General features: G+C 36.0%; 1 protein-coding gene across 9 annotated transcripts in view; it reads left to right on the top strand.

The window, feature by feature from the left end:
• The first annotated feature begins 3173 nt into the window (after nucleotides 1–3173).
• IPCEF1 (interaction protein for cytohesin exchange factors 1) overlaps nucleotides 3174–26961 on the top strand; it is a 244200-nt gene continuing 220412 nt past the window's right edge. For 3 of the 9 annotated variants that reach the window (XM_074187872.1, XM_074187871.1, XM_074187869.1), the window contains exon 1: nucleotides 3418–3904. Coding sequence is in view for 1 of the 9 variants with exons in the window: in XM_074187867.1 (XP_074043968.1) it covers nucleotides 3243–3250 (8 nt within the window). In the remaining 8 variants the exon portion in view is untranslated. Of the gene's footprint in view, nucleotides 3251–3417; nucleotides 3905–26961 lie in introns of those variants that run through there. The other 6 variants (XM_074187868.1, XM_074187870.1, XM_074187873.1 and 3 more) reach the window with 6 other exon arrangements.

Here is a 26961-nt window from a genome sequence, read left to right as displayed (position 1 = left end):
ATAATTCTAACCTCTATCTTCGTCTCTTTGAGGGAAGCAGAGTGGCCAAGTTTCTGGCCTCAACTGCCTGCTTCTACTTGGCAGGAAATAATGTCTCTCTCTCTCTCTCTCTTGGATTAGGATGGGTGGAAAAGAGGCTAGAGCTGTTTATTCTGCCCTCCTTTGAGAAACCAAATGACACCTCCCTGCTACATGTAAAGGATAGTCCTTGCTACATATACTGTAAAAAATTATGAAAGGGATGATTTCAGAGACACCTGAGAAGATTTGTATGATACAGAGAGAAATGTGCAGAATCTGGAGAACAAGTTATATTATCATTGTAAGAAACCAATTAAAAGAGATTTGTCAATTCTGTGACCAACGGAGATCAGAGTGAATACATGCTACTTACCTCCTGACAAAGATATGATGTACCCATGATACAGAATGGAGCCTACATTGTTGGAGATGAGCGATGTGTGGATTTGTTTCCCTTAACTATACAAATTTACTATGAGTCTTTCATTCTTCAATTTTTTTTGAAGAATTTGGAAAAGGGAACTAAAAGTAACAATCGTCCAAAAAAGAAGAAAAGAAAGAAAAGAGGGTAGCAGAAGCATTTTTTTAAAAGTACACAAAGAATAAAAGGAAGGCCAGGAGGAAATACAGACAAAAAAAGGCTTTGAAAATTATATGCTGAATTTTTACATGTAAAGAAAATTGTACACAATAGAGATTTGTGGTTTTATATGTAATCCTATTTTTCTGTTCTATTTTTGTATTTGAAAATGCTCATCTGAATTCAGAATTTTAAGAATGGAGAAAAGAAGACAAAAAAGGAAATGAAATTTATGATACAAGTATTTCTTCTCTTTGTCTCACCAAACCCCATACAATCTCTGTGTAAAGTAGGAAACAGGGTTATTTAAGACTTCAGGAGAAGATGAGGAAGGATTGTCTCTCTCAAATGGATGTCCACCCAAATTAAGAGTTCCCAGAAATCCTTTTGTTTTGTTCTTAATCTCTTTTTACTACTCCATGAATTCACCTTTATTCTGAAATAAATGTTCAGAGACAGAGACAAGAGTTCAGAGAGCCAGGGAGGATAGTCATTAACTAAAGGGTATAGGAATGAGCAGATAGCAATTTAAATTACATTAAAAAAATTTTTTCTTCCCCTTACATTTTTTTTTTTTTTTTAGTTTTTGCAAGGCAATTGGGGTTAAGTGGCTTGCCCAAGGCCAAACAACTAGGTAATTATTAAGTGTCTGAGGCTGGGCTTGAACTCCAGTACTCCTGATTCCAGGGCTGGTGCTCTATCCACTGCACCATCTAGCCACCCCTGCCCCCTTACATTTTTTTTTAAAGCAACTTTCCTGTAACATTTAGCTTTTCTTCAGGGAAGGGAGATTCCTGCAAGATGGGAGTGGTGATTGATGTGTGAGTTTCTCAAAACCTTTTATCTTTCATGTGAAGCCCTCAGCATCAAAAAATATAGATACTGATACACTTTGACCCAGCAATTTCAATTCTAGGTCTATATCCAGAAGAAATTATAAAAAAGGGAAAAGTCCCACATATTCCAAAATATTCCTAGCAGCCCTTTTTTGTAGTGGCAAAGAATTGGAAATTGAGGGGATGCCCATCAATTAGGGAATGGCTAAACAAGTTATGATACATGAATACTATGGAATACTATTGTTCTCTAAGAAACCATAAATAGACTCTAGAGAAGCATGGAATGACTTACAGGATCTGATGCTGAGCAAAGAGAGCAGAACCAAGAGAATGATGTATACATCAACAACATCATTATGAGATGAACAACCTTGATGGAAGCTCCTCTCAGCAGTTCAGAGAGCTAGGACAACTATATTTGACTGGCTATGGACTATGTTATCTCCATCCAGAGGAAGAAAAACAAAACAAAACAAAACACACACACACACACACACACACACACACACACACAAAACAATCTTTCAGAATCTGAACACTTTATAAAAATTATTTCTTACCTATCTCTTTCCCTTAATCCTAATTCTTCATACTGAAAAATAACTATTACTAATCTGTAAACATGTTTATCAAAATATATATGTACACTGCTAACTGACTGTTGGTCACTGGGGGGGTGGAAAGGGAGGGTGGATGGAAATTTTGTAACTTAAAAATATGCATGTGCAAATGGATGAAAATAAATAATTATTTTTAAAAAATATTGACACTGATTAGAGAGCTCTCCTGAAATCTCTGGCCAGTTGAAGTAAAAATCAAGTCAGGTACTTGTTACTTCCTGTGATGCGGAAAGGCTTCCTTTTATTAGGAAGAGCTTTAGCTAATTGGATTATTTATCTCTGTGCACAAAACTATCCTTTTTCTCTCACACCTATCTCCAGGCCAGGACATATAATCCTGCTTTGCTGTTTAGTTTATGCAAACTTCCTAAAGAGAAAGAGAAGTAGCTATTTGCTTTTAGGCCATTTGAGGTTGGTGGATGTTGCAGGTGTGAAGAAATACCTGTATACCATATTCACACAACCAGTAGAGAGCATGAAACTTTTGGGGAAGAAGCTCAGATTGGGGAGATCATGTCTCATAGATGTGATGATTCTTGTACTGAATGTTATGAGATAACATACAGATCTTTCACAAGGAGTGCTATTGGAGGCAACTCAGAAACGTTTTTATACTTGTAGATGTGAAGAAGGCCTCCCTGATTTCTTTTTGCTGAAATTCTATTGTTCATTTTCTATCTTGCTGGCCATGTCTGTTTGCAAGTGGGGGGGGGGGGCGGCGCAGAGAAGAGAAGAATGGTTGACGTTTTCATGTTAGCCTAGTAAAGAATGGTAAAGATTGAAGTAGACTAAATGCTGAATGAAAGACTTTGAGATTTACTTCTAAAACCTTTATATAAGTATAATAGAAGAATCTTCATTAATGTTAGCAATTTGTTTGGCAGGTTTAGATTGTAAAAAGAATTGAATAAAGTGTAGCTACCTTTTCAAGTAGGGCTCAAGACTTAATTGTTTGTCTTAGCTTTTTAAAATTTGAAACCATTGAGTATAAACATGAGATGGTATTTTTTTCTAAGGTGCAAACCAGTGAACCCAGATGGGAATGCCAAGGGGTGGGGCTCAAATGAAATGAGAGAGCCCCTGCAGGGGTTGTTAAAGGGAAGGATTTGTCCATTTTTAACTTGCCACTTGTCATTTTCCCTGCCCTTGTTGTGGGTGAAAGAAATGAACTATATTTGGAAGATGTCTTGGTGAGTGTTGCTAAAGATAGGTAGAAAAAAAGGGTTCTTTTAGTCTAGAATCCATTCATTTGCTTGTTTGTTTATCAGTCTGTAGTTATGTTCTTTAGTAACCCATTATGAATACTTGAGAAAAGGGGGCAAAGGGAAATTAATAAAATAATCTGAACCTGGGAGGGAAGGATAACTCCCTGAAAACAGTGATTTGGATCTGATGGAAGTAGGGGAACTAGGCAGAGGAACTCTCCCTACATGTCTGTAAATAGAGAGCCTTTGCCTACAAAACAGGAAACCAGAGCAGCCCAATGTTTGGCACATGTGTCTTGAAAATGAATACACTGGACAGTGTTTAGAATAAATGGAAAGAGACAGATAGGACTTGCCTTCCCAGAATAACTATGCCCCGGGTATAGGAATCAGAGAAGGGTTTAGTAACCATCAGAAGGAAGAACAATGAATTTAGGGAAGTTTAACGAGACTTCCTCTTCTTTCAAAAGAACTTCATTCTCTGGTCAGCTTGTGAAGGGAACCCTTTTGTTGACTGTACCCTCCCATTAGTGTCTGTTTAGATGGAATGAAAAACTCAGCTGTGCCCTCAATAGTAGGAGTTTGCTGAATTTGGGGATACCTGAGTCAACTCTTGGATTTCTCCCATATTTACTCCATGTAAGTAACAGGACTCCTTGGTATTGGTTTATGGCTGGGTGTATACAGAAGGGTTGCGAAGCTGTGGGCAGCCCAGGCATAGTCTTGATTCCAGTGGGAAGTCTTCTAAAGTGAGAGTCTTGGGAAAACAGATCTTCAGAGTGGCTATTTGTAAGCCTACATTATAGTGATAGGATAAAAAGGTTATATTAAAGGTATTTGTAAACTGGGGCTTGTCCACGGGCAATGTCTTGAAAGGGCAGTGCTGTGTACTCAGGGTGTCTCTCTTCTGCTCGAAATGGATGGAGTATTGATAGCTGTTTGAACCATCCACTGTGAGGCTGATTCAGACTAGCACAATGCTGCATTTGTGTGTGTTCTGTAAAGTTAATTGGGGGGGAAGTCTTGCAGTAGCATCCCTGTCTGAGGAAGTGTATGCTCTTTGTGTCTGATTTGCTGTTCATCTTCATCACTCCCCCCGCACTGAGAAAATTCCCCTCCCCACCCTGATGCCTACAGCTGAGGGGGGGATTTCATTTCAAGCAACATCAACATGAATGAAGAACTATAGTAGGGATTGAAAGGAGAGCCAAGCCCAGGCAAGATACTACTTATTTGGTGGGCTTTCATCCTGGGGGCTTGGGGAACCCCTCTTTCATTTGCCCCTCTGTAGAGAACATTTAATTATTGGAGAAAGCATTAATTGGACATTCACATAAAATTTTTGACCTTATTAGCATTTATAATAATTACTATTAATTAGTTGCTTCTCTTCCTGTACTGAGAACACCTTCCCAGTCATCCAAGTTTTCAACTTTGGAATCATCTTTGATTCCTCTCTTCCTCTCTTCTCCCCTCACTTGTCCAATCCCATCAATGAAACTTTTGTAGTGTGTCTGGAATCTTTCTCCTTGTTTTCACTCACCCTATTCCTCTCCTACTTCAGGCTCCTGTTATGTCTTTCTGTACCATTTTATGAGCCTTTTACTTGGTCTCCTAACCATCAGAGGCTCTTCTCTCCATTATATATTTCACACTCATGCCAAAATAATCTTTACATAAGTCTGACTATGTCACTGTCATGTTCAAAAATTTTCAGTGACTTCCCCATTGTCTATTGATCTGGTTCCAACCTACCTTTAAAGTCTAATTTCATGTTTTTCCCCTTTAGGAACTCTGTTCCAGGCAAATTGAATATTAACCAGGCTTCCCTTTCCTAGCTTGACCTCTGCCTTTCTTCATTCTTGGAGCAGCCTCTTTATCCATCTCCACATGACTGAAATCATAGGATTTGATTTTAAGGTATCTTTAAGAACAATTAATATCTTCCTATTTTATAGATAAGAACTCAGAGGCCCCAAGGATTCAAGTGGCTCACTTGAGGTCTCACAAATCATAAGTAATAGAGCTGGAATTTCAAATTCAAGCCACCTGACTCCAAATTCAGTGCACATCTCTATGCATTCACACTATTTTCTTCCTTCATGAAACTATTTCCTCTGAGAAGTCTTCTTAAACTTTGCTAGAACATTTTGAACTGCTTCTTTACTTTTATGACATTCTACTACTACATCATATCTTTTTTTGTGGACAGGTCTGTCCATTGGTATAAATCGATTATAAACTCCTAAGGGCCATGCCAGGCTGTTTTTTTTTTTAATTTAAGTCTTTTATCCATAGTGCAATTTTTTTGAAATGTAGCAGTTGTTTAATAAATGTTTGAGTTAAATTGACTTGAACTGCCTTGTTTTTGCATAACACATTCATTGGATCATTCTAACAGCCCTCTGATACTATCTAGAATTCCTATTTTTATAAATGTTGAGACTGAGATTCAGAAAAATTAGCAACTTTCCCAAGTCCATAGAGCTAGTTAGATGGAAATGACAAGTCTTAATCTCAGATAATATGATTCCCAATTTAGTTCTTTCTTATGACACCAGAGAATCATAGAATTTGAGATCTAAAAGGAATCCTACAGATAAATTCTCTAGTTCAATCCTTTGCTTTTACAGATAAGGAAATTTTGGGTCAATGAGGGTGAATGACTCACCATATGCCATACACATATTTATTACTTGTTGAGTGCTTATTACTTATAAATGATGTCCTAGTACAAAGGCAATACATATTTATTTAAAATTTTTTAAATATTTTATTTATGCATTAGTAGTTTTCAACAATCAATTTTTTGGCAGGATTTTGAGTTTTACATTTTTCTCTCTCCCCTTCCTCCTCACCCTGACAGAAAGCAATCTAATATAAGCTATACAATAAATATATATTTAAATGGAAAAAGACTTAATGCTTACCTTCTAGGAGTTTCCAATATGGCAAATATAGAGTAAGGTTTAAAACTAAAACTTTTCCTTTCTAATTCAAGTGAAGATGGAAGGAACTGGAGTTTAAGATTTTAGCTTTCTCTCTTTCCTTTTTTTCTCACTCTTTGTGTTTTGTTAAATGAAAGCAATTAAAGCTTGTCTTCTCTTTAGGAGTTATGGGTTTCAAATATTTCAGATATCCACTACATGAAGCAAGAACCTATTGTGCAGGATGGAAATAGGAAGTTTTCTGCAGCAGTGTGTTGGAGCAATAAGAGATAAGCAGTTACTTCATGACTCTGTTGCTTAGCTCTGCTTTCCTTTTGACTCCTCCTGGCTCCTATTTGTAAAGCTCACTTCTGCTTTTGTGCCCTTTTTGGAGCCAAAGGAGTGTTGTTTTTTTTTTTTTTTTAGATTTTTCAAGGCAATGGGGTTAAGTGGCTTGCCCAAGGCCACATGGCTAGGTAATTACTAAGTGTCTGAGGTCAGATTTGAACCCAGGTACTCCTGACTCCAAGGCTGGTGCTCTATCCACTGCGCCACCTAGCCACCCCCAAAGGAGTGTTCTTGTTAGAATCATCAGTGTACAGTTCATAGATTGGGACCTGGATTTATTTAGCTTTTTTCCCTTTTTTTAATGGAAGAAAGTACTACCCTAGTAGTACTATCATCAGAACTCATAAGCAATTAAGATGACTCTTGCCTTATCTCTAACCTATAAGTCTTTCTCTGATTTTAGGAGACATTGATGGTGAGAAGGACCATAGGATGTTGTTGAGAGAAGGAAGGAAAGTCATTCAAGAAATGTTTGATTGTAGTTCCGAGACTAGGCAAAGTAGAAAGAATAGTAGCTGTTGTTTAAAATCAGATGACTTTGATCACTAAAGATTGGGGTTTGTTTTGATGTGACATGTGTTCTTGTCCACACTTATAATTTCAATCAACATGTTCCAAGTGGGTGTCTCTGCAAGTCTTGAACCCGGACTTTTGAGTTGACTTATCTTCTATCCTCCAACAAGTACTAGCTGTGTCACTCTGGACAAGTCTCTTAACTTGGTTGGCCTCAGTTTCCTCCTCTGTAGAATGAGCTATGAAAGGAATTGGCAAACCACTCCAGAATCTTTGTGAAGAAAATCCCCAAAAGGGTCACAAAGAGTCAGACATGACTGAAGAACAACAATATTCTACAAATATATTACAACCTTAAATTTCAGTTTTGTAAGACAACATAGGCAGGTGGTTTTTTAAGGGTTGGCAGAGTGGTAAAAAGAGGAAGGAATAATATTGACAGAAACTTTAAGTATTAAAACCTAGATGAGCACATTCAGTTTAATAGAGACAGTGGTGTTTGAAAGAGCAGTGACTTTGGAGTCAGAGGACCTGCCTTTTCATCCCAGGTCTCTAATTTATGTTGAGTAAATCTCAACACCTTTCTGGAACTTGACTTTCCCCAGCTACAAAATGAGAAGGTTAGACAAGATGATCTTTAAGATCCCTTTCTGGATCTAAATCCTATGATTCTATGGCTTTCATTGCTGGAGGACATGATATCATATTCCTGAAATTGCCTACCAATACTGGGGATACAAAGAGAGGCAAAAGACAGTTCCTGCCCTCAAGGAGTTCACAGTCTAATGACTATGTATAAGCAAGAGATATCCAGGACAAATTGGAGATAACCTCAGAAGGAAGACTCTAAGGTAAAAGAAGACTTGGAAAAGGTGGAGCTTTTTGTTGTTTAGTTATTTTTTCAATCTTATCTGACACTGTGACTCCATTTGAGATTTTTCTTGGACAAAGATACTAGAGGAGTTTGTCATTTCCTTCTCCAGCTCATTTTACAGATGGAGAAACTGAGGTAAACAGCATTAAGTGATTTGCCTATGGTCACACAGTTAGTATCTGGAGGTTGGATTTGAACTTGGGAAGACTAGTTTTCCCAACTCCAGGCTTGGTGCTCTATCCACTGGGTCAATTAGTAGTCCTAGCTGAGACTTTAAAAAAATGAGGGAAGCTAGGAAATAGAGATTAGGAGTTCCAGAGTTCAGGCATGAGGGGTAACCAGTGAAAATGCCCAGAGTTGAGAGATGGGGTATTTTGTTTGAAGAACAGCAAGGAGGACAGTGTCACTAAATGACAGAGTATGTGGGGTGGGGAAAGATTGGTAGCTGAAAGGGAGAGTAAAGTATATGAATCTTCAAAGGGCAGAATCGGGGTCAGGTTATGAAAGTACCCAACAATTCCTTTATTAACCATCTTGAGGAGAACCTTTGGATTATCTAACTACCTCTTCCATTTTCTTCTAGTTTCACTTAGAATGAGAAATCAAGATTACTATGATTCCCTTCCTCCGGTACTGTGGTTCTTGAATGTTTTGAGCTTAGGACCCTTTTACACTTCTATAAATTAATGAGCATCACAAAGAGTTTTTTTATTTGACTTTATCTATATTTATTGTCTTAAAAATTAAAGTTTATAAAATTTAAAACTAAAACTAACAATGAACTCATTAAATTTTAACATAAATACCATTTTAAAGGAAAATGACTATATTTTCCAAAACAAAAATAAGTTATTTAGAAGAATAGTATTGTTTTATATATTTTTCTTTAATATCTACCTTAATTAAAGACATCTGTATTCTTATATATAATCTGTATTCTTATATATTGTATTCAATCTGTTGACATATGTTTTTTGTTTGAAGTATATGAAGAAAATCTGGCCTTAGGCAGATAAATAGTTGGAAAAAGGAGGGGTAATTTTTTTATTATTATTATTTTTTGCAAGGCAATGGTGTTAAGTGGCTTGCTCAAGGCCACATAGCTAGGTAATTATTAAGTGCCTGAGGTCGGATTTGAACTCAGGTACTCCTGACTCCAGAACCGGTGCTCTATCCACTGCACCACCTAGCCACCCCAAGAGGAGTAATTTTAATAGGCAAATTATGTTTCAGTAGTACTATGAAAGTAATTTTGATCTCATAGATCTCCTGAAAGGAATATAAATTCCTTGGGAGATCTCATTCTGAGAAATAATGTTCTGGTAGTAAATTCACTTCTACTGAATACTGCTAATAACAGTAGTGGTAATGATGGTGATAATGAGAGTCATCTTAGAACAGTAGACAAAGGGTCAGTCTCAGAATAAAAGATCTCCATTCATGTCCTGGGAAGAGAAGGCAATAAGCACTTATATGGCATCTACTATGTATGTTGAATGCTTTGAAAACAAATCATTTGTTCTTCACCACAACCTTGTGAGGTAGTTGTTATTAACTCCATTTTACAGTTGAGAAAACTAAGGCAAATCGAAATAAGTGACTTACCCAGGGCCCTCAGCTATAATTGTCTGAGACTGGATTTTAATTCTTTTTGATTTCAGGTCTAATGCCTTATAACTGCCCCACCTAGCTTAGTCTGACTCATATTTTGTGACACTGGGTAAATCTCTTAACCACTGATTGTCTTAGGCAAATTTCCAAGATTGTTGAAGAATAGTCATCAATTTTCACTAGTAAAAGGAATGAGCAGTTTTTATAGGATGAAAATCATAGATCCATACCCCCCTTCAAAAGATAATAGGAACAACTTTATTAATAATATTATCAATAATAATAAAATAAAATTATTAATAAAAGTATTATTATTATTAATAGAATTAGTTTAATAATAGTAACAATAGCTATATAATGCTTTAAGGTTACAAGATTATGTCATTTGAGAATTCTCAAATACCATTTCTACCACGAAATTTTCCTTTCACTTTGGCTAGACATAATATCTTCTTCCTTTAAACTCCTAAAAGTACAGATTGTATCTCTCATCTGATTTTTATAAATGCTCTGTCAGTGCAACAACAGGTCTGGGCTCAGAGGGGCTGCCCTCTTCCTTTGAAATCTCTATCTCTCTCTAGGCTTATATACAGACTGGGTGAGGTCTCTAAAGAGAAGGGTTAGGTTTTCTTATGGTCTGGATCTTTGTCTCCTCCACAGATCCCTGGTGGGGGGGTGGTGGGGGTGGGCAGGGGAATCACTTAAAACTTAGATTTGGCTCCTGTCTAGAGTATCCTTAAAAGAGAGTAGTAATGTACTCAGTGTACAATGCAGATTGTGAATAGGATACCTATTTATCCACATAAAAGAACTACTTAAATCATGATTGATTCACAAGTGCTCGAGACAAAGACTTAAAATGCAATATAATAATGTATAATCTACACTCTCCTTAGGAAGTTAGTATTAAAAACATGGGTCATTTTGTGATATCTTTGAAAAGGCATTTCACTTTCACCACAGCTCTGTAGTTGTCTGAACAACTCTTTTAAGGTCTATGTCTTCCAAGCCAGGTCAAGCCTTGAGTTGGTTCTCTTGCCTCTGGACACCTTTTCTTTTGAGAATCATTGTAATAGTTGAAGAGAATACTTCCCACAATGTAGCAGGCACCAACTGGGATTTAGAATCTCCTGTCTTCTTGTACTTGTTAGGTTACTTCTTAGGACAGAAACATCCATTTCAGGATTGTTTGATCGCCTAGATTCAGGGAAAGAAATACAAAGAAGATGCATTTAAGGTCTTGTAGCCTAGACTCGCAAGAATATACTCCCTGTTGTGTGTAATCATTGGGATAGGGAAATAAAAGAAACCCTTCTTTTAAAATGATGGGAAGTTGCAGAAAAAATGATTCATACCACATGTTCTGGAGAGAAGGAGATTGGAATATTACCAGTGACCAAGTTTCTTTTCATGTATCCATCCCCTCTCCTCCTTTGTCATTGGGAGAATTAGGAATTGATATGTTATCCCAAAGTGCCAAATCTTTCAGTATTGAGTCTAAATGTCCCATTAGAAATAGCCCAGGATCTGGGCGGCTAGGTGGCGCAGTGGATAGAGCACCGGCCCTGGAGTCAGGAGGACCTGAATTCAAATCCGATCTCAGACACTTAATAATTACATACCTGTGTGGCCTTGGGCAAGCCACTTAACCAAAATTTGCCTTGCAAAAACCTAAAAAAAAAAAAAAGAAAGAAAGAAATGGCCCAGGATCCCCTGAATCAGGGAGGCTTTCCCCATTCCATTAGTTTTTTTGGTGTTTATTTTAGATCCTTATTAAGTTGCAAATTCCTTGAAGTCAAAAACCATACAGTATGCATATTTATTGAAAGGCAGAATGCCATATCTTATATAAAAGTCACTCCATAGATTTTTGCTAAAATATGGGAAGTGGTTTTCCTTTCTGCTATAATTTGCTCAGTAGAATATAATGTAATATCTAGAATAGGAAAACAGACAAGAACAAAGCATCTGCCCAACTTCCTGATGTTACTATGACATTTATCATAGATATTAGAACAGTTTGTAAATTGATTAGAAGCTGATTTGAAAGCTTTCCCATAATGGTTGAATCCATTTATGGAAACTAGAATAAAAAAGTACCAGTTGCCTTTTTTAAAAAAAATTCTATTATATAATGCAGAAGTTTGAAATCTCTTGTGTCAAGAACCCCTTTGATTGTGCCACCTATGAATCCTTTCTCAGAATGTTTTTAAATGTATAACATAAAATACATAGGATTACAAAAGGAAATAAATTCTATGGAGATACAGTTATTACTAACTCACATTATTTCATTTTAATACTTTTTCTAGAAGTTCCCTTCTATTTCTGCCAAAATCAGTTCAAGTTTCACATTTTGAAGAAAATTATTCACAAGTCATACAAATTAATGATTCATCTAGCTCATTCAACTCAGGCACATTTTCTCTGTATCTCTTCAATGAACCATCATTTTAAAGGGCATTTTCACCAAGTGCCTAGACTACCAGACTAGTGTTATCTTCATCAATTCATCTTCCATAAAGCTATCAGAATGAATTTTTTCCCCTCCTTTACTCTTTTCAAAACTCTTTTTAATTTTATTATTTCTCTCTCTCTCTCTCTCTCTCTCTCTCTCTCTCTCTCTCTCTCTCTCTCTCTCTCTTTAGATTTTTGCAAGGCAGTGGGGTTAAGTGGCTTGCCCAAGGCCACACAGCTAGGTAATTATTGTCTGAGACCAAATTTGAACTCAGGTACTCCTGACTCCAGGGCTGGTGCTCTATCAACTGTGCCACCTAGCTGCCCCTATTATCTCTCTTTTTAAAAATTATTTATTTATTTTATTTTATTAGGTTTTTGCAAAGCAAATGGGGTTAAGTGGCTTGCCCAAGGCCACACAGCTAGGTAATTATTAAGTATCTGAGACTGGATTTGAACCCAGGTACTCCTGACTCCAGGGTTGGTGCTTTATCCACTACGCCACCTAGCCGCCCCCTATCTCTTTTTTTTAAAGAAAGATTTTATTTATTTTGAGTTTTACACTTTTTCCCCGAGTCTTGCTTCCCTCCTCCCACCCCCACTGAAGGCATTCTGTTAGTGTTTACATTGATTCAATGTTATGCATTTATCTCAGTTGAATGTGATGACAGAGAAATCATATCCTTAATGAAGAAAAATAAAATATGAAATAGTAAAATTACATAATAATATAACGCTTTTTTTTTCTAATTTGATGCTAATAGTCTTTGGTCTTTGTTCAAAGTCCATAATTCTTTCTCAGCTCAAAATTGTTCCTGCTTGTTGCACTGAAGGGATGAGCAAGCCCATCAGGGTTGATCATCGCCCCCATGTTGCTGTTAGGTGTACAATGTTTTTCTGGTTCTGCCCATCTCGCTCAGCATCAGTTCATGCAATTCTTTCCAGGCTTCCCTGAATTCCCATCCCCCTGGTTTCTAATAGAACAATAGTGTTCCATGATATACATATACCACGGTTTGTTAAGCCATTCCCAATTGACGGACATTCACTTAATTTCCAATTTTTTGCCACCACAAACAGGGCTGCTATAAATACTTTTGCACAAGCGATGTTTTTAACCCCCCCCTTTTTAAATCATCTTTTCAGGGTATAGACACAGTAGTGGTATTGCTGGATCAAAGGGTATGCACATTTTTGTTGCCCTTTGGGCATAATCTCAAATTTCTCTCCAGAAAGGTTGGATAGGGTGGCTAGGTGGCACAGTGGATAGAGCACCAGCCCTGGAATCAGGAGTACCTGAATTCAAATCCGGTCTCAGACACTTAATAATTACCTAGCTGTGTGGCCTTGGGCAAGCTACTTAACTCAATTTGCCTTGCAAAAACCTAAATAAAAAAAGTTTGGATAAATTCACAGCTCCACCAGCAATGTATTAGTGTCCCAGATTTCCTGCATCCCTTCCAACATTGATCATTGTCCTTACCTTTACTTTAAAAGACTTGCAAAGTTGGTTTTAAATACCATTGCAAAGATACTGTTTGCACCTTTAAATGTTTGTGTCTTTAGTCTCTTCTTTTAATCTCTGTACCTCAGCTTCCTCTTTCCTTCTGTGGGGCACCTTCTTTCCATCATCAAATCACCAAAACCATAGTAACCTAATCTCACCATCTTTCCTCAGCAAAACTAAGTTTGAGGAAAAGAATCTGAAACTCATTCACAATAAAGTATAATATTTTCCAGGGACATTTACATTTTAGTAAATGATAAAAATCTCAATTCAAAGAGATGATTCTCTTCTATATAAAATGCTTTGTAAATCTTTAAATGTCAGGTAATAATTGTTGATTTTCAGACCTGAACAAACTGGTAGAAAGGATTGGGTAGAGGGAGTTCTTTCAATATTTCTGAGACTATCCCACTTAAGTTTACTACTAGCAAATGTCTCCATGTAAAATCCTCATGTTTATTTCTAGTGGTACCCTGTAAAATATCTTGGAATTGAAATGAAAGGACTTTAGAATTGTGAAAACTTAAATTGGAGCAGGGAATATCCATCCTATGGTCTAGATAAGACCCCCAAAAATCATTTGGTCTGGTGTTGCCAAGGCATGGGACTCAAAATTCAATAAATCTAAGAGCTATATAGTAGATTAATTTTTAATTTGATAATTTTGTATGGCCTGTGAATAATGTTATAAATATCCAAATGGCCCTTAGGAGGAAAAAAAAAGGTTCCCCACCCCTGCCTTAGATAATTCAATTTAATTGAATTAACTACATGAAAGTCAGTTTGCCTGGAACCTAGAATAAAAGAGGATGAATAATGTAAAATAAATCTAGAAAGAGTCTGGAGTAGATTGGAAATTATCTAATCATATTTATTTATATTTTATATTTTATTTCACAGGCAATAGAGAGTTCTAAACAATTATTTAATTGTTAGCTCTGTGTATTAAGAAGATGAGACTGAAGATGTGAGCAAATGAAAGCATGAAGGTCAGTTAGGAGATTTATTGTGACATTCCGAATGAGAAGTTATGTGGACCTGAAAAAGGATAGTTAGTGTCCTTATGAGTAGAGAGAACAGGAGGGGTGTGAAAGAAACTGTAGAGGTAGAATTGACAAGTATTGGCAATTTAATGGCTATGAGAGATATATGAATCCCCAAAATCATCAAAAAGTCTTATTATGAGAATAGACATTGTACTTCATTTGGTATAACCCTTATCGAATCAGGAATTTCCTCTTTAATGTCCTTGGCAAGTGAACATCTTCACTCCATTTGAACTTCTTCACTTATCACTTCCTCCAGGTTAGCTTATTTAACTTTTGGATAGTTGTGATTTTGAGGTTATTATCCTTTCTTTGAACTAAAATCTGCTTTTGCCTCTGGGACCAAAAAGAAAAGCCTAATCCCTATTCTGGATGACATCATTTCAAATGTTTGAAGTTAGGTATTATGTGTTCTTTAAATCTTCTTTTCTCCAGGTTAAACATTTTAATTCTTTCACATGTTTGTCATGGAATATTTTTAGGTCTCTCACCATCTTGAGGGTTCTCCTTTGGACAAGTTCTTGATTATGTATTTCCCTCCTAAAATATTATGCTAAGACATAAAATTGTGTCTAAGACCACAATTGAGTACAAGATGCTATCACCTCCTTTGCTTTGAAAATTATATCTTTTTTTGTCATTTTAAAATTTTATTGTTTCAGATTACTTGTAAAAATAGTTTTCCAAATTCACTTTTTGCAAGATTTTGAGTTCCATATTTTTCTCTCTGTCTCCCTTCCCTCCCCAACTTCCTTATATCTGATATAGGTTATACATGTACAACCATGTTAAACATATTTCCATATTAGTCATCTTGAAATTGCACCTTTCTTTTTTTTTTTTTAGGTTTTGGCAAGGCAAATGGGGTTAAGTGGCTTGCCCAAGGCCACACAGCTAGGTAATTATTAAGTGTCTGAAACTGGATTTGAACCCAGGTACTCCTGACTCCAGGGCCGGTACTTTATCCACTGTGCCACCTAGCCGCCCCTACACCTTTCTTAATAGTCTAAAATTTTTATTGGTTCATATTTTTTTCAATTGATATTTTATTTTATTTTTCCAACTATATTTTATGAAAATTTTTCAGCCTTCCTCCTCATGCATATGCATATTTATAAGTTACATAATTTCCTTTTACCCTTTCTTCCCACCCTCCTCCCCTCAGCAGCGAACAGTCTGGTAAATATTGTATCTATCTATCTATCTATCTATCTATATATATGTATATATATATATATATATATATATATATATTTGTATTTAAGAAGTTTACAGATTAGTCTTTTTCTGTATGAGGAATTAGGGCAAGGGGGAAAAGAAAGAAAACCATGAGATAGGACAGAAAAACGTAAGAGAAAATTTTTAAAAGTGAATGGAATGTTCATTCAGATTCTGTAGGTTTTTTTTAAAATCTTGTTTTGTTTTGTTTTGTTTTCCTCTGGATGTGAATTGCATTGTCTGTAACAGGTCTCTCTGGGTTGTCCTAATTCTCTGAACTACTGAGAGGAGCTGCCTCTATCAAGATTGATCAACTTACAATGTCATTGTTAATGTGTACATTGTTCTCTTGGTTCTCCTCCCTTCCATCAGCATCAGTTCCTGTAATTCATTCCTTGCTTCCCTAGAGTAGGACCATATTCATGGTTTCTTATAGAACAATAATACTCCATAACATTCATATACTATAACTTGTTCATTCCCCAATTGATGGGCATCCCCTCGATTTCCACTTCTTTGCCACCACAAAAAAAATTGCTACGCATATTTTGTAATATGTGGGACTTTTCCCATTTTTTTATGATTTCTTCTGTATATAGGCCTAGTATTGGTTTGGCTGGGTCAAAGAGTAGGATCATTTTTATTATTTTTGGGGCATATTTCTGTATTGCTTTCCAGAAAGGATGGATTAGTTCATAATTCCACTAATAGCGCATTTATGTCCCAATCCTCCCACAACCTCTCTAACATTGATCATTTTTTCTATTTGTCATCTTAGCCAGTCTAATAGGTGTGAGGTGGTACCTCATGCCTGTTCATATCCTTGGACTATTGATCAATTAGGGAATGACTTGTAGCCTCATAAATTTGATTCAATTCTCTATATATGTTAGAAATGAGAACTTTATCAGAATCCCTAGCTATGAAAAATTTTCCCCCAGATTTCTGTTTTCCTTCTAATCTTGCCAGCATTGGTCTTATTAGTACAAAAACTTTAAATTTAATATAGTCAAAATCACCTGTTTTGCAATTTATAATGTATTCTATTTCTTGTTTGGTCATAATTTTTTTCCTTTTTTCATAGATCTGACAGATTGATTGGTCTATAGTTTTGCCCTGTATGTCTAAATCCTGTATGTATTTTGACCTCTTTTCTTGGTATAAGGTGTGAGATGTGGGTCTATACCTAGTTTTTGCCATGTTGTTTTCCAGTTTTCCTAACAATTTTTTGTCTAATAGTGAGTTTTTATCCCAGAAACTAATATCTTTGGGTTTGTCAAACAGTTGATTACTATAGTTATTTACTGCTATTTCTTCTGAACCTATTCTAATCTATTCATCCATTACTCTGTTTCTTAACCAGTATAGGCAGTTTTGATGACTGCTGCTTAATAGTATAGTTTTAGATTTGGTAGAGCAAGGCCACCTTCCTTTACATTTCTTTCATCAGTTCCATTGATATTCTAGATCTTTTCCTGCTCCAGATCAATTTTGTTACTTTTTTTTCCTAACTTGGTAAAATAGTTATTTGGTGGTTTGATTGGTATGGCACTGAATAAGTAATTTAATTGGATCATATTAAATTTGAAGTCCATTAAAACTTCCTTTCCCCCCTCCTTCCAAAAAACTCTTTCCTGTTTTGAAGTAATTTAGCCAGTTTAGTGGATATAGAGTTGGGCCTGGAGTTAGGAAGACTGGAGTTTAAATCTAGTCTCAGGTGCTTTCTTGATATGTGACCCTGGGCAAATTATTTCACCTCAGTTTCCTCAATATATATAATATAATATGTTATAATATAATAATAATATAATATATACATGTAATATATAATACATAAAATATATTATATAATATATATAATATATCCTATAATAATAACTATCTTCCAGGGAGAAATGAGATAATGTAGTAAATGACATTTCCTTCCTTCCCTCCTCCTGTCCTTTCTTCTTCCTTTTCCTCCTTCAATCCTTTTTTCATAGTTACCTTTGACATTTTGAGAACCTGTCATGATTTGGTTAAGTGGCTTGCCCAAGGCCACACAGCTAGGTAATTATTAAGTGTCTGAGACAGGATTTGAACCCAGGTACTCCTGACTCCAAGGCCGGTGCTTTATCCACTATGCCACCTAGCCATCCCTTCTACGCCACCTAGCCACCCCTCAAATTCTTTATTCAATGCTATTTGTACAAAGTGGAACACACACTGATAAGATTTCTCAAGAGATGGTTTCTGAGCTTCTTTTTAAATATACCCTCTAATAAGTAACCCATTACTTTAGGAGTCAGTTGATTCCATTTTAGAATGCTCTAATTCAGGGGGTTATGAAATTTTTTTTTGCCATCATGAATCCCAGTGATAATTTGGTGAAGACTACTCAGAATAATGTTTTAAATTAGTTGCCATAATTATTATATTTCATTTAAAAATTGGTAAAAATAAAGCTATTAAGGTTTTTCCTGCCTCTAACTTCCCAGACCTCATGAAGTATATCCATGGATTACCAGGTTAAGAATCTGTTTCTAATTTTTAGGAAGTTCCTCTCTTTGAAATATACCTTTTTTTAAAAAAAGTTACCTTTCATCTATCACTCAAGTTTTGCCATTGGTAGCTATTGAGAGTAAGTCTAATCTCTTTAACACAGCTGCCTTTTCAGGAGTTGTTAAAAGGTTTTTTTCTTTACTTACTTCTTTGCCTCTTTGTAATCAGTGCATCAATAGTCTGTGTAATACCTACTGTGTAGGGTAGAATGAAAAGAAATATGGTGGTCTAAAAATGGAATGAATTGCCTTGTGAAGCTATGAGTTCTGTTTTGAGAGAGGAATACCTTTAAGTAAAAGGCAAATGACTTTCAGAAATGTTGCATATGGGAATTCATAATCCTCTCAAAATGATAAAGGCTTGGACTAGATGACCCTTCACCTTCACTTCCAGGATTCCATAATTCTTTAGTCATTAAACATAATATTCATGGCCTTATTTTCTCAACTGGATCATAGATTTACAGCTGGTAGTCATCTTATATGTCATCTAGTCCATCAAGGTCAGAAAGCTGAGACAGATCTCAAGAGGTTAAATGACATATATTAAATTTCTGGTTGGGTTGCCTGGCTCCAAATCCAGTATTCATTCCATTGTACCATGTGGCTTCCTTTTTCTCATTCCTTGTTTTCATCCAATATGAGGACTTATTTGGATCTAGTGAACTTTTTTCTGGCAAGAAATTTAGCTCTGAAGTGGTGGCTAATGCAGAACAATCCCCTTAAGTGGTCTCACAATGAAGAAACCCATCTGTATCACTGGCAAAAACTTTCAGGGAACAAATCCAATTATGAGTCACTTCAGTGACTTTAACCTGTGGCACTGAGCCTTAAAGAGTAAAGTCATTTCATCATAGGATGGAAATAAAGTGTAACACAAAACAATGGAATGCATTTAGGAAATGGGGGAAAAAAGCTCATTGTGAGGTCTATTAAAAAGATGTCTTTTCATGAAGGGTTTAGCTGGAATTACTATGCAAGTGAGAGTATTTGCCAGATATGGGCACTTCAGTCTTCATCTAGAAGGATGCTCTTTTTCCAAAACCATATGACTGAGGAAAAGTTCAGGCACCCAGAATTGGAAAATGATGCAACAGGATGACACATTTGTCCAAACAGCTTAACAAAGGGTCCAATCTAAGCAGTGCTAAAAGATGAATGATCCTAATGGCCACACCAAATCTTACTCTTTTGGTGTTTTCATTTGAACTCAGATTGTTGTTTTGTAATATATACATGATTCCTGCCTACCTGCTTAATTATCTGGCACAAATGGCCTGGATTTCAGTCATTCTAGCCACCATCAGACATTAGACTCTCATAAATGAGTGTCACAATGGTTTTCAATTACACTAATGTGTACTACTGTGATTATTTCTCAGTAACAAAAGTAACAAAAATGTGAAAATATCACAGTCCAAGTTTGCATTTACAGCTGCAAATTTGCAAATTAGAATCTTAGCACCTTCTCCCTTCTCTCTTCTCCTATTTCACTTGTTTAGTACTTAGCATATTTAAGGGTTGAAATAGCTTTTAAATATCTGTTCTAGGGGGTGGCTAGGTGGCACAGTGGATAGAATACCAGCCCTGGAGTCAGAAGGACCTGAGTTCAAATCCGATCTCAGACACTTAATAATTACCTAGCTGTGTGGCCTTGGGCAAGACACTTTAACCCCATTTGCCTTGCAAAAACCTAAAATAAAAAAAAAAAAGATCTGTTCTAGAGTAGTTAACAGTTAAATATGACAGCTTCTCCTAAACACAATAAAAGGAAGGACATACATTTTCAAGAGGATTGTAAATTAGGCATTAAAGTTGGAAGGGGTACCAATTTATTAAATTATAAATATATGTGAAATCAACTACTTTCAAAAGATCAGGTAACATCATAAGAACAACATGGACTTTAAAGGCAGAAGACTTGGCTGCTAGGTTCAAGTACTTTCTTTTTTCCTTATTTATTGTATTCCCTATTTGTTGTAGGACTTTGGTTAAGTCATTACTTCCCTCTTCTGTAAAATGGAGATAATAATACATGTCCTAGTTACCTCACAAAGTTGTTATGCATAATGATTTATATTAAATCAAGCTATTAATGTTAATCATAAATCCTTAGAACTTTAGAATCATGATAATGGTAGCAATGTTGGAAAGTAGGTACTACTATTACTAACCTCATTTTACATATAAAAAATGAGATAAGAAGAGGTTAAATGATTTGCCCAGAGTTATACAACTAATAAACATTTGATGCAAGATTTGAATTTAGGTTTTTTTGATTGGACCTAGGTCCAGCACTTTATATATTGTAACACTATAGGAATCAGCTAATCTAGATATTGTTAACCTTGTTTATAATCCCTTAATTTCATTCACATATACATATATATGTATACTTATTTGTACATACACATAAACATATATATTTGTGATTTGTATATTTTATCTGATAAAACAGTAACAGAATTGTGAGGTATGTGTTAGATTTGTTTAACATGTCTATTGATATACTTTCAGAACAAATGTTAACTTGTTAAAAATGAGATGTGAAAATATTATGTTAGAAGATCTAAGTGATTTTTAGTTAAATCTACTATTTAAAATTATATATAGTTTTTTACACTTAAGATACATTTTTGATAGTTATATTTCAATATATATTTGGTTTCCTCTGTAATTTGATACTATTATGCTTTTAAAAACATTATTTTGAAAAGGGGTCCACAGGCTTCACCTAGACTGCCAAAGAAAGTCATGACAAGGGATTCTTTTTTCCTACTTATGTTATTGTATCTCTTTATCAGTTTATTTGATTGTATTCCCAGGTATGATGTAAGCTCTTGGGTTTTTTTTTTATTTCCCTATTTGTATCAACAGTAGTTTACTCATAACAGACTCTTAATCTTGTTGAAAGGAATGAATAGCATTGAAGAATATAATTTTGGGAAGTGAGGAAGAGTAGTTCTTGTCTAAAGCTAGGACCCAACAGAATATATAATAGACACTTAGCAAATGTGAATTTAATTTGAAAGAACATATCCAGAACCTCATATTACAACTGCAGTGATCTCACTTGTAAAGAAACCAGAGAGGCTAGAATTTAATTTGTTAATCTCTTGCCTACATGTTTGGTAGACAGACAATTTTAGACTATAGCTGTCTATAGCATTTCATTTGATCAACAGCCAATTTTAGTGACCTCAATTTAAACTAGAAGATGAGTATGCTTCATAAAAAAGGGGGAAAAAATTCCACAGCACTGAATAAATATTGCAGTGTTATTATAAAATACTTTCATTCATATTATCCCATTTGAACCTCATAATAATCCTGTGAAGCAGGCAGGGCAGGTATTAACACCAGTTTACAGATGAAGAAAATACTGAAGGGATTCTCTTAAGGATAACATTCATTTTGTAAGAGACAGCATTGAGACTCAAGGACAGGTTTTCTGATATCAAATTCAATGTTCTTTCCACTGTATCTCACTGTCTTTCCAAAAATTAAAATGTTAACACGGTTGAGGCATCTAGATGTCACAACAGATAGCGTGCTATATTGAGTCAAGAATACCTGAATCCAAATGCCTTAGATACTTGTCAGTTTTGTGACTTTTGGGAGGTCACTTAACCCTTCCTAGTTTCAATTTCTAATCTGTATAATTACAGTGAGTTTGAACCAAGATCCCATACTTATTCCATTGTGCTTATCCCATTGTGGATCACCAGGACTATCTCCCTAACTAGCATGAGAAAACTTGGAAAGGTGGGCAGGGATCCATTGATTATCCTACCCACTTAAAAGAAGATTTTTAATTAAATCAATCAACCAGAACTAAGTGTTGAACAAAGCCTATACACTTCCTTGACTCAATCAGTCTTCTGAGAGACTTGGTCATGCCCCAAGGACTTTTTATAAAAGGAAGGGGTTGTCTCAGAAACAGAAATTACATTCCTGAAAATAAAGAAAAAGGAGTGTAGTTACATAAAGCTGAACTGAGAACCAGCAGCCCTGGAGCAACTGGTGAAACAAGAAAATGAAGGCAGGACTGAACTATGACAGAGAAGGGACATATTGAAGAGGGTCATTAGCTCATCTTTCATCTTGGAGTAGAAGACCTAGACCGACTATTACTGGTGTACCCATCTACTCAAAGACAGAAGGAAGTATGGAGAAAAAATTTGCTCTGATACCAACTTCCCTCCCAGTGCCCACCGACAAGACAAAATTATCTGTCTTGTTGCCCAAACATTTTTAGTAAACTGGATTTTGTCTCAAGCACAGAAGAGCCTGGGGGTAAAACAGAAATAGATAAAGATGTAAGTTTAGGCAGAGAGCCAATCTCTGCTTAAAAACTTAGGAATTTCTGAAATCTTGGGGATGGGTGTGGAACTAATGCTATTGAAGTCATAATTTTTTGACTAAACTACAGCTGCAGAGGGATGAGCCATGGTGATTTTTGATTATATTAACCCTAGATTTTAGATGAGTTAATTACAATAGCATTAGTCATTGAACACAGTAATAATAATTGGGCACAGTGTAGAGAGCATTGGGTCTGGGAGTCAAGAAGATCCATCTTCCTGGATTCAGATCTAGTCTCAGTTTACTAATTGTGACCCATGGCAAGTCATTTAACCCTGTTGCCTCAGTTTCCCTATTTGTAAAATGAGCTGGAATGGAGCAAATGACTCCAGTATCTTTGCCAAGAAAACCCCAAATGGAGTCACAAAGATCCAAAATGTATGAAAAATGACTCAACAACAATAACACAATATTATTAAAGAAGAATTCTGTGGTTGGATTGTAAGAAACTGCAATACAACAGAATGAATTTAAACCTCAGAATCAAGAGACCTGAATATTAATTCTGGATTTACTGCTGACTAACTCTGTAACTATGTGAAGGATGATTCACTCAGAGTGAATATCAATTTTCATATATAATAATAATAATAATAATAACAATAAACAACCTACATTTACATGGCACTTGTAGTCCAGTCAAAGAGCTAGACATTTTATGATTATTTCATTTGATTCTCATAACAATCCTGGAGGTAGTTATCATTTTTTTTTAGGTTTTTGCAAGGCAATGGGGTTAAGTGGCTTGCCCAGCCACACAGCTAGGTAATTATTAAATGTCTGAGACCAGATTTGAACCCAGGTACTCCTGACTCCAGGGCCAGTGCTTTATCCACTGTGCCACCTAGCTGCCCCCAATCATTGTGTTTTTTTAATGTTATTTTATTTTATTTTTTTTCAGTTACATGCAAAGATAGTTTTCAGCATTGATTTTTTGGTAATATTTTGAGTTCCACAGTTTTTTAGTTTGTTTTTTTTTGTAAGGCATATGAGGTTAGTGGCTTGCCCAAGTCCATACAGCTAGGTAATTATTAAATGTCTGAGGCTGCATTTGAACTCAGGTACTCCTGACTCCTTTCCTCCCTCCCCCCCTTCCTTCCTCCCTTCTCCATGATAACAAGTAATCTATACATATACAATCATGTTGGACATATTTCCATATTGGTCATATTGTGAAAAAAATCAGAAGAAACCCAAGAAAAAGAAATAATAAAACAAATTTTAAAAAGTGAAAATAGTATGCTTTGGTCTGCATTCTGATTGCATAGATTTTTCCTCTGGATATGGATGGCATTCTGTGACAAGTCTTTTAGAATTACCTAACTGCCCAAATGAGGAGGACTAGGTTGCATCTTTGATAAAGCTAACATTTTTTCAGTCTTTTATAATTCCTAATCTGCTGGATTTTTTCCCCCTAATATATCTGCAAAAGCTAATATTGTGGCAGTGCAAGGGCATATTTTGTGGTGGAGCTGATGCAGTGGATTTAAAGGTAGAAGTCAGTGGTATCAATATCAACACTATGTTCAGTTCCTTAAGTAGTGGACAGACGAAGTGAATTTCTCAGTATAAAGTGAGAATAGCACTCAGACAAATCTGCCAGGTTAGATTAGAAGGAACAGTTTCCAGCAAAAGGATATACTACCATGAGTATTTCTCATATCTGGAATGAGAATATGCATCCCCATTTATGCCTCTAAAAATTAGAAACCCTAATTTCCTTCAAGGATAAGCTTCGCTATGAAGTTTTTATGAATCTTCCAGATACTTATGTGCCCCACCCCCTGAATGATCTTGTATTTAGCTTTTATATTTTTTGTGTAATTTATATCAAACAACCAAAAGTATGTAAGATATACTAGTATAATTATATATATATATTATATGTCATTATATATGTGTGTGTGTGTGTGTGTGTGTGTGTGTGTGTATTTAAATAATCTCTTCCCACTAGACTGTAAGCTTTTGGGGGGATAGGGGCTAGAACTTAGAATCCTAGACCCTAGCATTGAGCCTGATACATAATTTTTTTTGTTTAACTTGTATTTAATAAATGCTTGCTTTTCTATTGAGAAGCTAGATGGCCTTTTAATTTTCCTCTTGGGCCTACACATTTAAATCCCTTTATAATGACTTGGAGGACCACATGACCTGTTTTCCCTTGATGTTAGCCAGTTACCCGGAGTTTGGTGAAGCCCTGGGCTTCTCTCAGCCCTCCGTAATGCTTTTCTTGCTAGAACTGGATTTCTCTGAACAATTCAAACTGGCAGGGCTTTCTGCGGTCTGATTTTCAACTTGATTAACCACCTAGATCAGCTTTTATGTAAGCAATGGGCCATTAAGGAGTGAGGGAGTCCTCTGAAGGTTCAGTAAGGAATTGGAGTCCTCTGATGTTTCATCTCTTGAACACTGAATACCATTCCAAGCCTGTGTACAAATCAATCCCCCCCCCGACTAGAACACAAACTCTTTAGCTATTTTGAACTAAGAAGTCAGCATAAGAGCAAGAAAGAAAAAAAAAGATTGCCTCTGTTGCATAATATGGGTAAGTGAATCAAAAGGGGGTGGGAGCCCAGTGATCTTTCGCAGGGGTAGACCCTTGCCTTAGTTATAAACTCTGTCTAGATTAGCCATCTCTTCTTGGTCTTTAATGTTGCTTATATACTCTAGATTGGCTGCCAAAGATTAAGAGATACTTGCAGAATCAGAGACTGTGTCTGCAGTGGTGCAGCCTCCACTCCTACCACGCACTATAGCTTTGAAACTCAGCACTTGAGTCCATGTGACATGAGCATAGATTTCTTGCCATGGTATATGCCAGTAAATGAAACATGGTGAGGCTGTGGGCTGTTACCTACAGGGTCAGCTGCACTTCTCCATTCCTAATTAAGCATCTTATAATGGTCTCTGAGACCCAGCTTTGGGAGAAAGAAAGCCAAAAGGGCTCAGAGATTTCTACATTACACCCATGGCATTTCAGAACTAATATAAATCTTGGAGATCATCTAACTAACTGACTTGCTCATATCTATGTCCTGTATACCTCACTGCTCAAATGACTAGATGACATCTTAGCTAACTCACATTTTATTAGTTCTTTTATAATTTTTAATTTTTAATCTGATGGGAATATTATGTTGAATGAAAGAACATGTGTGTGTGTGTGTGTGTGTGACATGGCCAGGTATGCATTTTGGGAAAATCAATTTGAAAACTGAGTAGAGGATAGATGGAGTGAAGAGAGTCTTGAGGTAGAGAGACCAATCAGAAGGCTTTTTGACGAGTCTAGGTATGAGGTGATGAGGACCTGTCCCAGAGTAGTTGGTACTGTCAGAGGAGAGAAGTGGGCATATTTGAGAGATGCTGTGAAGGATTTGGCAACCAAATAGATACAGGGGATGAGGGAGAGAGTGACATCAAGGGTCAAGCCTGGCTGGATACAAGAATGGTGAAGCCCCTAGCCTTAATGGGGAAGTTGGGAAGAGGTGGAGGAGGAGTTGGGGAGAAAATAACGAGTTCAGGTTTAGTCATGTTGAGTTTAAGACATCCAGGTTAATGATGTTTAATAAACAGTTGTAGATTCAAATGATTTGTTCACACTCTCTCATTCATCATTCATTCATTCATTTTATGAGTCTGTGATCATCTAACAAAAAGAAGGCAGAACAGCAGTCAGGAAAATTTGGGTTTCAGTTTTACATCTCATATTTACTAAATCGCCATAGGAAAATCACTTATAATGCTCCCTAAACCTTAAGCTTTAAAGTTGTGATAATATAATGACTATAACACCCACCTTACAGGCACAGAAGTTCAAATAGAACCAAAGAAGCTTCAGCCTTCAGACATTATGAAATCCAATAAAATATAAATTCTTGAAGTGCAGGGTCTAGTTCATTTTTGACTTTATAACCCTTAAGATTTGAAAGTCACTCAATTGTCCCCTTCAACTTTTGTCTTTGCATTGTTTTTAAATCCACTGGAATCCCTCTCCTGTTCTCTATACCCTTGCAAATCCTAATCATTTGTCAAGCTGCCCTTAGATCTCACTTCCTCCATGAGGCCTTTCCTGAGCATTCCAGTCATCAGCTATCTCCTCTTTCTTTTAACTCCTTTAACACTTTAGGTTTGGCTCATATCTTTTGACATTTAATCAAATATTGTTGTTTAGTCATGTCTTGACTTTTTGTAGTCCTGTTTAGGGTTCTTTTGGTGAAGATGCTGGAATGGTTCACTATTTCTTTTTCCAGCTTCTTTTACAGATGAGGAAAATGAGATAAATAGGCTTAA

This window comes from Macrotis lagotis, chromosome 5 (assembly GCF_037893015.1).
Source record: "Macrotis lagotis isolate mMagLag1 chromosome 5, bilby.v1.9.chrom.fasta, whole genome shotgun sequence".
Classification (NCBI taxonomy): Eukaryota; Metazoa; Chordata; class Mammalia; order Peramelemorphia; family Peramelidae; genus Macrotis; species Macrotis lagotis.
Note: the sequence above shows the minus strand (reverse complement) of the source record. Positions and strands in the feature narration are given on the sequence as shown.